The sequence below is a fragment of the Tupaia chinensis genome, unplaced genomic scaffold, assembly GCF_000334495.1.
Source record: "Tupaia chinensis unplaced genomic scaffold, TupChi_1.0 Scaffold147433_1, whole genome shotgun sequence".
NCBI classification, from domain to species: Eukaryota; Metazoa; Chordata; class Mammalia; order Scandentia; family Tupaiidae; genus Tupaia; species Tupaia belangeri.
In genome coordinates, this window is record NW_006207284.1 from 3,982,197 (window position 1) to 4,000,270 (window position 18,074).

Genomic DNA, 18,074 nt, shown 5'->3' on the forward strand with positions numbered 1-18,074 from the left:
AAAAAAAAAAAAAAAAAAAGAGAACCCTTCCCAAATGTGGTCTGTGGACCTTAGGTCTCTATAGTTGAGAGCTGAAAAATCCTCTATTCATATAAATAATGTAAGTTTAGGTGTTTACTGTTATTAGCAATTAGAATGTACTAGAACAAGTATTTTCCTTATATCTGAGAATCTAATTATGTTAACAGTCTCTAGGAGATTATATCTGGGGGCTGGACTGTGGTGGTGGTAAAATGACCCTTTTGAGAGATTCTAGGTTCAGGTTTGGAGACCTTCTTGAGTAATCTGGGCAGCACACCTGTGCACATGATCCAGGGCTGGCTCGGGGTGGAGTTGGATCATGGCATCAAGATCCTGTTGGGAATGCCTTCTCTATGTCCTTCTCTCTTTGTCACTCTTGTTCATGGGAGAAATAAGCAAACAAACATTTAAAAAAGAGATCATTCTCACCCTTTTTTATTTCTTCTGCCAATTTTCCTAAAAATTATCCAGAGAACTTTAGGCATCCTGGAATTCTTTGTAAGGTTGCTTTGAGGATTGCATGGTATGAGTATCCACTATAGTTTCTATTGTGTTGCTGTTCCTGTTCCTGTTTTTATGACAAACCCATGACCACCATGTTAATTTCATTACCCTTCACTTTTTAAAATTTTATTTCTCTTCTTCTTCTTTTTTTTAATATTCAATAGCTATACATCCTCCTTTCACTTTTTAAATTTGCTGAGATGTTAGTATCTGATAAGTAATACTTAGTTATTTACCTGAGAAAAAAAGAAGCTCCCAGATCATTCTGATTAGAGCTGTGCCTATTATCAGGGGATAATGTTTCCATTGTTTGGGGTGCTTCAGTACATTAACATGATGATTCTGGGAAGCTGGGACACCCCATCACTGGATTCCATGGGTTTTGTGGTGGATGAGAAGGAGTCCACAGAGTCACAACAAAGAACAATGAGCATTATAAATGAACCTTTGAAAAGCCAGAATTTAAAAATTCTGTTGGGTACATTATTAGTTGTTTATTCTTCCTATGGGCTCTAAGCTAAAGAAACGTAGAACAGACAATTTTTTCTTTACATTTTCCTTCATTTTGGCAAAACTGCCAACTGTTGGTGTGGTGTGTTTCCAGTGGTGACAATACTCCTTGTGATACTTGGGTTTGATTCTGCTTCTTACAATGCTATTTGTTCTAGCTTTGATAATCAATAATATTGATTAAACACTTACATATATCAAGTGCTTGGTTAATGTTAGAACAAAGTGGTGAATGGGACCAGCATATCTTTGCCTTCATAGACTTCAGAGTCAAGTGAGAGAGACAAGTATGAAATAATGAATTTTACAATTAGATTTTTAATTGCAATAATAATGTATGTTTTGTAGGAGAATAAAATACTATTATAGCATAGAGAAGAGTTCTTTAAAGGATTGACTTAGAATCTCAAGGGTGAGTAGGAATTAACTCTAGTGGGCTCCAGGGGGCAGTGGGTGTGATTTGGTTTGAGAGACAGTCCATGTGGCTGTTTGGGAATGCGAGTGAGTGTGGTGCTTTGGAGGAACCACAAGGGGGCCAGCATGAAGGGAAAGCAGTAGGTGGCCCAGGAGATCAGGATACTAAGCTGTAGAACGGGGCCTGATGAAGCAGGCACTTGAATGTTACATTAAGAATTGTGTTTTTCTGTAATGTGAAAAAAATAGGAAGTACTAATAAGTTTTAAGAGTGACAATGAGGGAACCAGCAGTTAGCGTAATGGCTATATCGCTGGACTCCCACGTAGTCAACCGCGGTTCACGTCCCAGACCCAGTGGCTTAAACTCACGCTGGGCATGTGTGCGTGCGTACCCAAGATCCTGAGAGGAGAACGGAGGAGAAGGGATTGTGGCGTGACCATCCCCCCTGGGGGGTGATTTCTCACTTTCTGTCTCTCTGTCTCTCTCTGTCTGTCTGGCGAGCGCACGCGCCCTATAGCAAAAACCTCTCAAAAAAAAAAAAAGAGTGACAATGACATTCAGATGGTATGTCGAACCCAAAGTGGTACATATTTGAATTATAAAAGATACAGGGAGGGGCCAGCAGGTGGCATGAACTTCAACATGGTTGAACACAATTCCAACCTCTGACTCAGTGGCTTGAACATCATACCAGGCATGTGTGAATGTATGCTCTAAATCCCAAGAGTATAATGGAGAAGAAGGGATTGTGGTGTGACCATTCCCCTTGGGAGAGGGGGGATTTCTCATTTTCCTTCTTTCTGTCCTTTTATTTCTCTTGGGTGAGCTCACAGCCCTATGGCAAAAACCTAAAAAAGAAAAAAAAAATTGGCTACAACAAGAGATAAGAATTGATGAACAAATGGAGTGGGGTGGGCAATAGATTCTAGAAGGACAGACATGAGGTTACTCCTCTTATCCATGCAAGAGACGATGACGATTTGGACAAAGGAATAAAGAAGCATGCAGTGATGTTTGGGAGTTAAAGCCAATGGGTGATTGGATAGGATGGGAATTTTGTAAATCTTCCTCTAAGTCTTTATTATGTGTACTTAACTCTATAGGACACATAGGTCTTTTCTCTTGGAAAATAATATTATGAGTTTGCCATGGTAGTGCTGTTTTTCAGATTTTTTTTTTTAAATAATACTGTTACTTGGGAATTATCTTCCAAACAATAAGAAGGGTCTTAAATAGTATTAAAATTGCTGTTCAAAGAGAAATTATTTATTCCTTTTGAGGAAAAAATAAGGTGAACTCAATGTTCTGTCCAGCAGAATGTAGCTGGCGTTCTGTTCTCTCTTCCTTGTGCACTGCATGGTATCCACTACTAGAAAGAGAGATTTATTCAGAGCAGACACCTGCCAGATAACCATTACAATTGTGATTTTCTTGAAGTTGCTAAGAAGTGTTATCTTGTGTATGCTTTTGTTTAATTTTGACATAGGCAAAATTAATTCCTGAGTTCCTTAGTGGTAAATGAAATGTTTGCATGTCATCCTGTCCTTTGACTTATGTATTTCTAAAACCTTGTGAGTTTAGTCCCACAGTGCTGCCTTTCCTTCAACTCCAAGTAGACAACATGCAAAAAGGGTTCCTTTATAAAGCCCAGCCTTTACTGATCATTCATTGCTGCTGTGGTTTAAATGACCCCCCCCCCAAGTTCATGTATTAAAATTTGGTAAGGTTCAGCCCTTTAGCCTGGTGGTTAAGGGAGTCAGATTCCTTGCCCAATTGCTATAGGAATCCTGTCCCTGGAGGCTTGAAAAACACACCAGGTGCTTGTGTGTGCCCAAAATGCCAGCAGAATGGAGAAATGAAGGAGAAGGGATTGCAGTGAGACCACAACCCCCTGGGAGGTACTTTCTACCTTTCCTTCTCTCCATCTCTTTCTGATAAGCACATGTACTTTCTGCCCTCCCACTTCCATACCCCCTCCCCCCCCCCCCCGGGAAAAAAAGAAAAGAAAAAGTTAAGACTTTGTAGCAGGATTAAGAGGGTGAAAATGATTTGTCTGTGGTATTGAAAGGTGAGGTCCCTGGGAAATAATTAGAATTTGAGAGTGGAGGGTGGGGGCCTTCATGATTTTGTCCTGGAAAGTCTATTACGAAGAAGAATGAGGTAGGCAGAGACTCCTAGGCACAGATGCTCTGCCTTTACCCTCATGATGTGACACCTCACGACTCTGTGAAACTGTCACCAGGCTCCGGCCCTTGGAACTCTAAACTGAGCCAAATACACCTCTATTTTGATAAAGGTTTTTTTTGTTTTGTTTTAGTTTGGTTTTGCTATAGGGCACATGCGCTCCCCAGAAAGACAAAGACTGAGAGACAGAAGTGAGAAATCATCCCCTGGCGGGGATGGCCATGATGCAATCCTTGCTCCTCCTTTCTCCTCTCAGGATCTTGGGCATGCACGCACATGTGCCCGATGTGAGTTTAAGCCACCGGGTCCAGAACTCCAACTTCAGTCGACTACATGGGAGTCCAGTGACATAGCCATTATGCTAACTGCTGGTCCCTATAGAGGCTATTTTCTGTTATTAGCAAAAACAAGCAAACAAAAACTAGAACTGTGTAAATAGAACTTACTCTCAGTTTTTGAGCAGAGATACAGCTTAAAAGTTCCAGCCTTCCGAGCACATGTTCCGGTTGCTTTCTGTTCACAAGCAAACATGTATGGACCCTCCTGAAGTATAGTGTATGCCTAGGTGGTCAGTGAGCTAAGGGAGAAAGTCCTTCAGAAGAGCAATGTGTGGGATTCAGTGTTTCAGTTTCTGGCTTCCTCACTATTGCCTTTTCCACTTAACTGATGCAAAAGAGCAGAGTAAATGATTTTCTTCCATCTCTCCAGGGAATCTAGAGTGCTTAGCTGAAGCATTCATTGTAAGTAAAGTCAAAGTTGAATGGAGCCATATTTATGGGTTGAGAACACCCCATAAATATCTCTTGACAGGTATCAGAGCCCCAGGAGTTACGAGGCCATCAACTGAGCCAGGCCACTGAGCTGGGACTGAGGCAAGGGCAAGGGGCTTTAGGCAGGAGAGGACTGGCAGAGCCCTTGGCCCCTCACATTGGCTGCACTCAGAACAGACCCCTTTAAATATACTTCACTTTACAGGCTTTGCAAGCCTTCATTCAATCAGGGGATATCACTGCTGAAAATAGTTAAGCCACACTTATTGTGGCAAAGGTTTGAAAAGAAACAGAGCTGGAGAGGGCTCCTGTGCTGTTACAAAGCAGGTTCTTTGATCTCATGCAATGATGCTCTGATGTAGCAAAGCAGAACAATATCATTAATGAATACATGGCACTGGGAAGGTAGTAGGTGCTCAAAAATAAAATAAAATAAAATAAAGGCAATATGTTACCGTTGTTATTCTAGGGACACATTGATGGGAGCTTCTTCCTGTGCTCAACCCTAAACCATTCTGGACGGACTCAAGCAGTTAGCTTAGCCCATATTTTCACACATACAGAGGCAGGAAGAATCCCATTTCACAGAATAAATTGGAAAGGGCCCCTGGCAGCACCTGTTTGTTTCAGGTTCTATTCTAAGAGGCCAAAAAACAAACCAACAAGAAAACTTCAGTCTAAACAAGCTGTTTGTTGCTTGAATTAAGGTGCATTTTTATATAATTTCAACTTGTTTAATTCTGTTCTTTTCCCCCCTTGCTTTCTTTCCTCCCCAGCATCTTAAACTGCAACCATTTACAAAGTCCTTATTCTTTCTTTGCAGTCTTAGAACTTTTGTACTAGAAGCCAGAGTGGTATAGTATGATCCCTGGATCTCAGGTGTCAAGAAAGGGAATTGTCAGTCCCATTTCTCTTTGGAATGATAGAGTGACCTTGGGCAAGTCACTACCTTGATCAGACTTGATTTCCTCCTCTAAACACCATGGGCTATAAGATTCCCTTTTCCACTTCTACATTCTAGAAGGTTGGCAGTAGATTTTAATGATCCTAAAAGAGGAGCTTATATCAAATGTTGTGAAATATATGAGGTTTAGGAGTCTTTTTTAGGCTTCTGGATTTCTAGGAATTATAATTCAAACCAGAAATATCAATAAAGAATTTTTAAAAGGTACTTTTCTGTCTCTGTGGTGTGCACATCAGTCGATAAGTTATTCAGATATATCTCTAATCGGCTTTGCTGTTAAGCTACTTTTAATGGATGTTCTAGCCAGTGGCGACTAATAATTTCTAATCAAAAATGATAAGTAACAGAGACACTTTACTTTCCAGTCAGAGGATCTGTCCACAAAGATGAAATGGATTCAGAACATGCCAGTAGTGTCAAAGAAAAACACAGAAAGAACCAGGGATGTTAGCAAAAATGCTCATGCATCCTTCGCTTGTAAATATTCCATTCAAATGTTCTGTGGTGGTCTCTTGTGGACTATGAACTGCCTTCAAAAGGAAATCTTTGCTCCTATAAAAAAAAAAAGCTGTATTTGGTAGCTCTTAACTTTTGCTCTTCAATTTTTCTGAAGAAATTTATCGGAATTCTTTAGTACATATATCCTTTCAGGCAAGGAACATGGTTTTTGAAAACAATTTTAATATTAATGAAGGATTTTGTTATAAAAAGTGAAAAAAATTAACAAACTGGATTAGAGCTTAAATTCTTTTTCAATAAATTTTTCTAGGTTTTTCCAATATTATTTACATGGGATTTTTTATTATCTGATGCATAGCTCACTAATGGGCGTATCTAATTAGAAGTTTCCTTTGAAACTTTAGAAATTATTGAGTGGCTTTGTGCATCTGATAGTAGTGGAGGTTATTGATTATCATGATCAATTCAGAAATAGAGACTTAGAAATAGTCATTTCTCATTGTTTTCATCAGTGTACCTGCCTGCCGGGCTCCCTCTCTGTGCTGCCTTAGATCTGATGAGCTTTGGGAAACCAAAGCAGTAAGATAATTAATACTGTGTGTAAAGTTCGTGTAGACAGTCATAAAAGAAGGACCTCTTCATGAGCAAGTTAGGATTATATTTAGTGCACAGATTTTGTAAGAGATACTTAATGTGTTCACTTTTATATTGCCAGGGTCTAATACACTACCTGTCAAGTAGCAGAGAGTGAATACTCGTTTTAGTGAATAAATGCTCAGCTGCCACTTCTTTCATTATTTTACTAATAATTCTTAGATATATTTTTGAAAGTGAAGTTTTTTACATAAGTGTCTGCCATGTAAGAGAGGTATTACTTTATTCCATTGTCAATGTGGAAACTTTTGAGAACTGAAAGTTACTTCATAAATTTCATGGAAAGGAGATATCTTACATGTAAGTGAATGTTATTTTATACTGGATTTTGTAGCTCTCAGGCTTACAAATGCTTTGGTATAGTAATTATACACAAATGATTTACTTAGGATGCTGAAGTTCTGCATTATCATTCATGTCATTCTTCAACCCCTTTGCCCAAGTTAAAAATAAAGTGATGTCAGGAAAATTAAAACTGTGTTTGGGGAAACCGAGTAATAAAACAAACATCTCATCCTATTGCATGAATGACATGAAACCAGGATTGCTATTTCATAGAGTAACTAGTACTGTGCAAAACCATGGAGAGGGTGTTTATTGTCTCTTTCCTCCAGAGTCCTCCTTTTTCTTTGTTGCAGACATTGTAGTGAGTATCATACCTTGGCATCCAGCAGGCTCTTAAGTGTGATGATTTAGATTGGGCGATATATTCATCTAAACTAATCCGGTTAAAGATAACTTAATTAACAAAATAAAATTTGCTTGCACTTTTCTGCTTCTGGAAGAATATTACATTAGCGTATCCATATATTTGCACTTCCTGCAAAAACACAGGCAGGGAAAAAAGGAATCTTAGGATCATAAATTTAAACATGACCTGAGAGTTCATCGCCGGTATCTTTCACTTTCAAAGAGTTTACTTCTAAACTAACATTTTAAAGTGTTAATTAAAACTGATGCAGCTTAAAATACTTAGCTGCTTATTCCACAGTACTTGTGTTTGTCTCACAGAAAGGGTAGTAAGTTGCAGTTAAATGACAGTTTTAAACAAGGTTGGGCCAAGTAAACACGTACAAAATTACTATATCCATTGTGTACTGAAATGTTTTTTTTTTTTTTAAAATGGAACACAGGGCCATTCAGGTGGTGTGAAGGTTGAGGCAGCTGGATCCCACATGGCCAACTGTGTGTTTTGGGTCCTGATCCCTGTGCCTTGAAAAACATGCCAGGCTTGTGTGTGCATGCTCAAAATCCTGAAAGGAGAAATGGAAAAAAAGGGATTGTGGCATGGCCATACTTTTTGGGGGCTTCTTTCTCATTTTTCTTTTCTCTTTTTCTCTCTATAGTGAACACATTTACATGCTACCACAAAACAAAACAAAACAAAACAAGAAAGAAACATACTGTTTTAGTTTAAAGCCATATTATGTTACTAATTAAAGTTTTAGTCTTTTAATTCACTTAAATTTTGTTTTATTTTTATTACTTGATGCCTATTTTCCAATTAAGATATGCAAAAGACCAATGTTTAAAAAATGAATTATTTATATACATATATATTTTTTAAGTCACACAGCTTATAGCACTTTATTATGGCAGTCTTACACAGATTGTGCTTTTAAAATCCAATTTTGAGCTTGCACATCAATATTTATTGTGGCATTATTCACGATTGCTAAGATATGGAACCAACCCAAATGTCCATGAACAGATAATGGATTGAAAAAGTGTGGCACAGATACTCTACAGATTACTAAACAGCCATTAAAAAAATTACAAGACTTGGCATTTGATAGAAAGTGGTCAAATATGGGAGATTTATTGTTGAATGAAGCAAATCACGCTATGAAAGAAAGATACTGTATGTTTCCACTTAATATATACTGACTATCCACACTCTATGGTAGAGATTGAAATATTGGAGGGCTTAAAAGTAGTGAAAATAGTTATGGGTGCTGGAGACTGTAGAGGGGAGAAGGGAAGAGCATAGGAAAGGCAATCAGGAGAAAAATAGGCGAGGCATTTGTGAGACACAGAAATGGTTTATTACCTGTTGATGATAACATGTATAATATTCTCAACTGGACTGGCCTGAGAAGTATTTCACGCTGGGTAAATTCTCTTTACAAGCTTAATGATGTACATGGTTAAATGTTTAAAAACATTTTTTTAAAATCCTGTTTTGAAATAAAGACAAGCAGAAAGTATCAGAATGCTTTATAACTGGGTTTATGAAATGTTGGATAAATTTAAAATGATTTATTTCAAATACATCATAACTATAAGTATGTTTTATATTTGTGGTAAATATTCCTTGTAAAATACATCCTAAATAAATATGTTTTATATTTGTGGTAAATATTCCTTGTTGCAACTGCTTACATTTTTAATCCTTTCTCCTGTTTCTGAACTTTGTCAAGAGATAGAAGGTTTTTCAAACTGCAGGTCACATTTTACTTTGGTATGCATTTTTTAAAAAATGACAAAACCCCTCAGGCTTATGATTTTCACTCATGTGTGTATTTAAAGTTCATTGCCAAACACAACTGAATAAATCATGAAACACGTTTTCTCTCTATGCCTAAGAAATGTAAATTGTATAGGTCAATTGCTGAGAGGTCTTGTCTCTATCTCATGTGTTGTTTGCAATTTCTTTTCCATTTATTCCAAGCATACACAGTTTACTTTGCATTTGCTTGTTATTTACATGTTTTTTAGTTGTCTCCAAAGTTTGCTTTAATATGAGGAGAATAACTAGTTTTTCTGAACTCTGTCTTTCTACACATGCTGACTAAGGTTGATAAACATGCCTATGTCTTAACTCACGAGAGCTGCTGTCCTCAATTTCTGGGCTGTGAAAAAAAATTGTTCACATATTACATATATTAGGTTGTTGAGAAGGTCATGATGTAATTTTCTATGTTATCTTTTTTTTAAGAATTATTTTTTGTTTGGCTTTTTTTTTTTTTGGAGAGGTTTTCGCTATAGGGCGCGTGCGCTCGCTAGTCAGAGACAGAGAGACAGAAAGCGAGAAATCACCCCCCAGGGAGGATGGCCACGCCACAATCCCTTCTCCTCCATTCTCCTCTTGGGATCTTGGGCACGCACGCACATGCGCCCAGCGTGAGTTTTAAGCCACCGGGTCCGGGACTCGAACTCGGTCGACTACATGGGAGTCCAGCGACATAGCCATTACGCTAACTGCTGGTCCCTTGTTTGGCTTTATTTATTTGTTTAATTCGACAAGAGAGAGATGGGGTGTGGGGGGAGGGAGAGAAAGAGAAAGAAAATGAGAAAGCATATCGCCAGGTCCAGGACTCCCTGCGGTTGACCATGTGGGGGTCCAGTGCCCTTAACCACCATGTCACCTGCTGGCCCAGAAATTTTCTGTTTTCTATGTAAGATGCATTGTGACTTTCTCAACAATCCTATATTACTTATTCTACTCACATGCAAGGGGATATTACATACCAAATAAGAGGTCACAAGTAAGCTAAGAAACAAATTTGCAATAGTAGCAATTTTATTTTCTTAATAGTTATACTTTGTCTTCTATTGATCTAGAAAAAATTTTCTGTTTGGTAAAATCCTGTATAGATGGAGGATATGAGAGCTAAGTGAAGAATAGTAACTGATAAGATTTAAAGTATTAATGATTTTAAATAACAAGAAAGCTACCTTAGTGATTTTGAAAGTAAGTAAAAAAATAAAAAACTTACAATGAGAAAAAAAATCACAATAAGAAGAAAATATCTTGTAAAATGCTTGAAAAGGAAGAAAAGGGGTCATGTAATAAGATGTCTTAAATGAGTTAATTTTGATAACTTTTTAAAGGTTATTTAGAATTAGTTTAACCTTTCTGATCTTTTTGATCTTACACACAAAATCTTGAGGAGCAAATGTGCATATTTAATACCCAAATAAATAAAAATAAACTGGCAGCCATTATTAAAATAAACAAACAAACAAAAAAACTCATACTGCTTTATAAAACCATTTTCTTAAAATTTATGCAAAAATTATTTTATATCATTCAGGATTAATTTTAGGTTTCAGATGTTTTTGAATAGTTGAATAGTATGTTTTTAGAATGTTTCCAACCTAAGTACCTGTGGGATTTATTTTGGTAATAATAACGTGTACATATTTAGTCTGACATGATATGAGATAGATACAATACTTACATTGAAACTGCCCTGAAATATCTAGACCTATAGAGCCTGCAAGTCACTTTTGAGTGATAACAAACATTTCCATTGAAAAGTGAAGAACCATGTGTGATTTGGGAATAAATCTCCGGAATTGAGGGCGGCTGATTAAATCCTCTTGTGCTGAGAGCATTAGTTTCTCATGAGTGTCCAGTGCTGAGACCACACTCCAGGGAGGGTGTAGACAAACCCAATGGCATTTCAGTGAGCCAAAGCAGACCTTCTCCAGAGAAACTTGTCCTCCTGTATGAGCAATATTGTGTAAGGACATGGGAGAAGGTGTTTTTATTTTGATCTCTTTTACAAAGTGACAGAAGTCACTGGCACTGAGGCCTCACATAGTATTTCCAAGAAGGTTAGTTTTGTGTGCCCAGAACAGAGATGTGAGGAAAAACTGGGATAACTGTGTACACCAGCAGGTGGCGTGATGGTTAAGATGCAGAACTCCCCTTACATGGTTGACCATGGTTTGAGCCCCAGACCTGGGGGCTTGAAAACTTACGTCAGGCTTGTGTGTGTGCATAAGGGGATTGTAGCATGGCTTACGTCAGGTTTGTGTGTGTGCATAAGGTGATTGTAGCATGGACATCCCCCAGAAGTGATTTCTCACTTTCCTTCTCTCTGTCTCTTTCTGTTTCTCTCCATTGAGCACACATGCCCTATAGCTAAATAAATAAATAAATAAATAAATAAATAAATAAATAAATAAACAAAAAGAGAACTAGTAACTGTTTACCTGCTAAAGTGAGAGATGGTCATTGTGGTATTCAGGCCAAATATGTATACCTTCTTTTTTGGAGAGAAGTGTGTGTGAGCCAGTACATATTTGCTGTTCCAAGAAATGTAATCAATGAGTGTGACATATTTCTCATGAAGTAGTAAAATGGCATTTTGTGTAGCTGATTAGAATTGGAAATGAGAGAGAGAGACGGTATTTTCTTTCTCTCGCCCTGTAAATTAATATACTTCTCTAGGTATCAAGAGTCTGTCTGATTATCACAGCCCTGGCATAAGGAAAGAGGTTACATAGTAAAGCTGCTAAAAAGTTTTCAGGATCAGATGACATATTTAAGTAAAGTAAAAGGAAACTTTTTTTAAATTGAGTCAAAATGTGATTGCTGGCCATCCTTGTAAAAAGATTCATGGTTAGCCTTCTGGATTAATTTGGCTTGTATGTTTTTAGATTAGATGCAAAAATATATGATGAATAACAATAGGCAGTCTTTAATCTGTCCATTTCTTGGACTTTTTTCCCATAAAAACTAATCAGTTAAAAAAATCTGGCATATTGCAAGCTAATGTTGGAAGCTTTATCTAGCATTAATATCCATCAGAAATCAAAACAAGGTATAATTTGAGGATTCAAGGGGCAGAGTTTTCATAGGCAATTCAATGCAGCTGCTTTTGCTACCTTAAGTTTCCCCTGTACCAGATTTTTTTTTTCATGCAGTTCACTCTGTAAGCAATGACTAAAATTGAAGACAATTATTTGTAAAATGAAATGTATTTAGGACACTTTGGCAAGTTATTTTTCTGAAAACTTATTTCTCTTCTGGCTCAAAGATATGAGCTAAAGGCCTGGAAGCACAAAAAAAAAATCCTTCTTTATTAAAATTCCGGATTTAGGGCTTTTCTTTTAGATGAAACATTGCCAAATTCTGGCTTTAGGACTTTTCTTTTAGATGAAATATTGCCTAACTAGATAGTATTAATATTAGGTTAGATACATAGGCTTTTGAACGTAACAATTATAAGGGTACCGATCATTTACTAAGTGCACATTTTCCACTTGGTACCACATTATATCATGATCCTCAGGACAATTCTACAAACCAGTACTTTTATTATCCTCCACCTTACATAGGTCAGGACACATGGCTTAGAAAGTTGGAGTCGTCTGCCCAAGATTACATTGTTCCTAAGAGATGAAATGGAATAACCCCTGAAGCAGAGTGTTGCATAATCCACACTCTAACTGATATTACCCCCTACAATGCATAGTTTTGTACTGGTTGTGTTGGAAATGTGTTAATTGAGCTGTTTCCATGTGAACTGCTGAATGTCATCTCTGAGTCATTGACATGCTGTTTTTCTGCCTGTAGGTCCCTGGGGAAGGTGTACGGGAGAGTGTGGGCCGGGAGGAGTCCAGAGTCGTGCTGTGTGGTGCTTTCACAGTGAAGGCTGGACAAGTCACCTGTCTAACTGTGATGAGAGCAACAGGCCTCCAAAGGAGAGGAGTTGTTTCCGAGTCTGTGACTGGCATGGTGACCTCTTCCAGTGGGAGGTTTCTGACTGGCACCGCTGCGTGCTTGTTCCCCACGCCCAAGGCGAAGTCAGGCCTCGGACCACAGAGTGTGTGACCGCCCAGCATGGGCTGCAGCACCGCACAGTGAGCTGTATTCAAAGGCTGAATAGGACCATGGCTGCCAGTGAGATATGTGAACACTTTGCCCCTCAGCCGCCGACAGAGCAAGCTTGCCTCATTCCTTGCCCCCGGGACTGTGTTGTATCTGAGTTCTCACCATGGTCTAAGTGTAGCAAGGGATGTGGGAAGAAATTGCAGCACAGAACTCGTGTGGCCATCGCTCCCCCTCTGTATGGTGGTTTACAGTGTCCCAACCTGACTGAGTCAAGAGCCTGTGACATCCCCATTTCCTGTCCTCTTGGGGAAGAGGAATATACTTTCAGCCTTAAAGTTGGACCATGGAGTAAATGCAGACTGCCTCATCTTAAAGAAATTAACCTAAGTGAAAGGACTGTTTTAGATTTTAGCTCTGAATCCAATGAGCTAGTCAACTTTAGACATCAAAGTTATAAAGCTCATCACCATTTTAAGCCCTGGGACCTAGAGATAGGTTATCAAACCCGACAGGTTTGGTGCACAAGAAGCGATGGAACAAATGCTCTCTTAAGGTAGGAGGCCCTCAATGCTTGTATCTTTGATTCACCTAAAAATGCAGTGAAATTTGTAAAGCTTCCTTATGGTTTTTCTACAAAGGGAAATGAATAATCAAGTTTGTAATTTGGGCATTTAGAAATTTCATTTCAAACTTTCAGCTTCAAGGTGAAATTTTAGAAGTTTCCGACTATGCTCTGAGTTTTTACATGATCAATAGGGCAATTGTTAACTGTTGGCAAAGTCATGACATATTTTTCTGTTTTTCTATGCAAAAATATGTCATGACTTCCTTGACAACCCAATATATAAACAGATTTTGAAACATATATAGAAAAACTGAATTCAAATGCAAGTTTATTTTGATGTCAAACATTTTTCTCATAATATGCACTTTCTATGAACTTTTGGAAGACCCCTCATATAGCATAAGTCATGTCTTTTCATATTCTATCAGCACATCAACTAGTATAAAAATAGGTTTTAGTTACTACAGTCATAGATGACTAAGTGGTTTTTTATGATAAATATTAATGTCTATTCTCAAGTTTGGGATCTCAGTTATTTTTATCATTAATGCTTCATTTTAATTTTGCCATTCAGTTTTTCAAAATGTTATGTATTTAACATTTATTTTTGTTTACTTTTGGTATCATCGTTATGAAGATTCTTTTCCATCCAAATTTATATTTTTCATGTTAGTAGTGATAATACTACAAAATTAATCTAAGAAAGCTTTCCTTTCTTTTTTGAGGAGATTGTTTTTATTTATTAATTTCCAGAAAATGTATGTACTCACAAAATGGGGGGCAGCTAGAGAACATTTTCACTAGTGGAGAGTGAGAGTATGCCAAATTCTTTTTCCCTCCATTTCTAAATCTCATCAGGATTCTGGGTACACACACGTCTGTGCCTGGTGATTTTCAAGCTGCTAGGCTGGGGACTTGACAGGCCGTTGGCTGTGTGGGATCCAGATCCTTATGCAAAAGGCTTAAGGCACTGTGCTATGAACCAACCCCAAGTGTGTTTTTTTCGGCATTGTTTTGTTAGAAGTGTTAATTTGCATCAGCAGTATTTAAAATTATCTACCTGGAAAGGAAATAAATCCTTAAAAGCAATAGTTTAGATTTCTACTTTTGTTATAATGGTTTTATTCTAAATTATCATCTAAAACATTATGACAGACTCAGAATTATGTTAAAAGTGGTATTTAATTTTCCTCCAGAAGAACTTAAATAGAGCATTGATATGTTATTAAGTTTCTTTCAAATTAAGAGACCTTCCAATAGTACTTAAATCACCAAACAACATGGCACTTGCCTCTAGAATTAATCATTATCTTCAGTTGCTGTTTTGTTGGGATCCATAGCTGGCTGAGAGACACCGAGAAGACTACCTTTGCTGTTTATGAACCAAGTAATGAGATGATCTTCTTAATATTTTCATCTGACTTTGCAAATGAGTATATTTTATCGTTGATGCTTCACTTTGATTTATGCCATATGCATTTGGCAAGAACAGTGATTTGCTGCTTTTTATTGCCTACCTCTGTGAAGCCCAGAAGATTAAGGGAATGATCTGGGTGAATTGTTAGAATATGTGTGTGTGGGATTCTGTAAACACATTGTTTTTTTAACATTCCATACTGTATTGCTGCCATGAGCATTATGTAGAATTTTTCCATTTCATTTTGTGTGCTTGCATTTGCAATGCTGTCCTTTTAAAAAAATAAACTCTATTATTTCCATCAGTTTAAAGTTTATAGAAAAATCAAGTGGAACTATAGTTTCCATATACCTCTCTCACTATCCCCAACACACAGTTTTCCTTATTATTCACATTTCACATTAGTGTGATACTGTCCTAGCTCAAACTATGTCATGGACTCTAGTATGTGCCCTTATAAGAAGAGGCATAAGAGCTTGCTCTTGCTCTCGTTTTGCCACTTGAGGATATGATAATTCAGCAGTCTGAAACTCAGAAGAGAGACCTCACCATAATCTGGCTATGCTGGTACAGTGGTCTCAGATTTTTAGCCTCCAAAATCATGAGAACTGAAGCTCTGTTGTTTCTGAGTCCCCCAATATGGTATATTGTTAAAGCAGCCTAAATTGACTAAGGCAGGCTATTTTAATACAACACCTTAGATTGAGACTTTAAATAACAAATTTATTTCTGCAGTTCTGGAGGCTGAACAGCCAAAATCAAAGTGGGAATTGATCAGTTTCTAATAAGTGCTCTCTTCCAGACTTGCAGAGGGTTCTCTTCTTGCTGTGTCCTCACACGGTATGGGAAAGGGAGAAATCTCAGGTCTCTTCTTTTTCTTTTTCTTTTTCTTTTTATTATCATCATAATCTTCTTTATATTACATTGGATTACATATAGCTTTACAGTGTATTACATTGCTTTTTCAGAAGGGAATGCCATGCATGTCAGTCAGAGACATAAATCTAATACTTTGCCCATCATGAAATACTTCTCAGACCAATCCAGTTGAGAATACTATACATGTCATCATCAACAGTTAATAACCCCTATCTGTTTCTCACTAACGTCCTGTCTCTCTATTGTTCACTTGCTATCTTTCTCTATCCTCTTCTCTTCACTTACCCCATTCCACACTGTCCTATTCTCATTAAGTACCTTCACTGTGTTTATGTCCTCCGAATTTTTGCTCTCTATTATAGAGTGCGGATAGTCGGTATATATTGAGTGGATACATACAATATCTTTCTTTCATAGCCTGGCTTACTTCACTCAGCAATAGATCCTCCATATCTGACCATTTTCTATCAAATTCCAGGGTCTTGTTATTTTTTATGGCTGAGTAGTATTCCATAGAGTATATATACCACACTTTTCCAATCCATTCATCAGTTTGTGGACATTTAGGTTGGTTCCATGTCTTGGCAATTGTGAATAATGCTGCAATAAACATGGATGTGCAAGCACTTTTCTGACTGAGCGTTCTCCTGTCTTTTGGGTAAATACCCAGAAGTGGGATTGCTGGATCAAATGGTAGTTCTATTTGTAGATCTTTGAGGAACCTCCATATTGTTCTCCACAGTGGTTGAACTAGTTTACATTCCCACCAACAGTGTAGGAGGGTTCCCTTTTCACCACATCCCCGCCAACACTTATCACTTTTTATATTCTTAATCTTTGCCATTCTGACAGGGGTTAGGTGGTATCTCATTGTGGTTTTTATCTGCATTTCCCTTATGATGAGGGATGTCGAGCATTTCCTCATATGCTTTTTGGCTGTTCGTATGTCTTCCTTAGAGAGACTTTTGTTCAGCTCACTTTCCCATCTTTTAATCGGGTTAATCATTTTTTTTCGCATAAGGCACTTGAGTTCCCTATGTATTCTCGTTATCAGTCCCTTGTCTGAGGCATATTTAACAAAAATATTTTCCCATTCTGAGGGTTGTCGGTTCACACTTGTTACTGTGTCCTTTGCTGTGCAGAAACTTCTTAGTCTAATATAGTCCCACTTGTCTATTTTAGGGATTATTGCCTGTGCTTTGGGAGTCTTATTTAAGAAGTCTTTGCCTACTCCAATGTCTCCCAGAGTTTCCCCAGCATTTTCCACAAGTAGTTTTATTGTCTGAGGTCTTAGGTTCAGATCTTTGATCCATTTTGAGTTGACTGTTGTTAATGGTGAAAGATGGGGGTTCAGTTTCATCTTTCTGCAGGTGGATACCCAGTTTTTCCAGCACCATTTACTAAAGAGGTTTTCCTTTTCCCAATGGATTGACTGATATCCTTTGTCAAAGATCAGTTGGCTATAAGCTTTGGGAGTTATTTCTGGGGTCTCTATTCTCTTCCATTGGTCCACATGTCTGTTTTTATGCCAATACCATGCTGTTTTGATGACCACAGCTTTATAGTATATCTTGGGATCAGGGAGTGATATGCCTCCTACTCCATTCTTCTTACGCAGGATTGTTTTTGCAATACGAGGTCTTTTATGGTTCCAGACAAATTCTATAATTGTCTTTTCTAGATCTCTGAAGAATATCTCTGGTATTTTGATTGGAATTGCATTAAACATGTAGATTAATTTGGGTAGAATGGCCATTTTGACTATGTTAATTCTTCCAATCCAGGAGCATGGGATGTCCTTCCACTTTTTAATGTCACTTTCAATGTCTTTTTTAAGATTTTCATAGTTTTTTTATAAAGGTCTTTGACTTTCTTAGTTAGGTTTATCCCTAGGTATCTTATATATCTTGTGGCTATGGTGAAAGGGATTCCTTCCTTCAGCTCTACTTGGTTCAACTTATTTTTCATATATAGAAATGGTATAGATTTTTGGATATTGATTTTGTATCCTGCCACCTTACTGTATTCACTTATTACTTCAAGAATTTTTTTCATGGGGACCAAACAGTTAGTGTAATGACTATGTGGCTGGACTCCCACGTAGTTGACCACGGTTCGCATCCTGGACCCGGTGGCTTAAACTCACACCGGGCGCGTGTGTG

The 18,074-nt window shown here is 37.7% G+C and overlaps 1 protein-coding gene across 1 annotated transcript in view; it reads left to right on the top strand.

Moving 5' to 3' along the window:
• Positions 1-18,074, top strand: part of THSD7B (thrombospondin type 1 domain containing 7B) — a 797,103-nt gene that overhangs the window by 158,563 nt on the left and 620,466 nt on the right. The window contains exon 2 of the mRNA XM_027768766.1: positions 12,794-13,604. Within this exon, the coding sequence (XP_027624567.1) occupies positions 12,794-13,604 (811 nt within the window). The remainder of the gene's footprint in view (positions 1-12,793; positions 13,605-18,074) is intronic.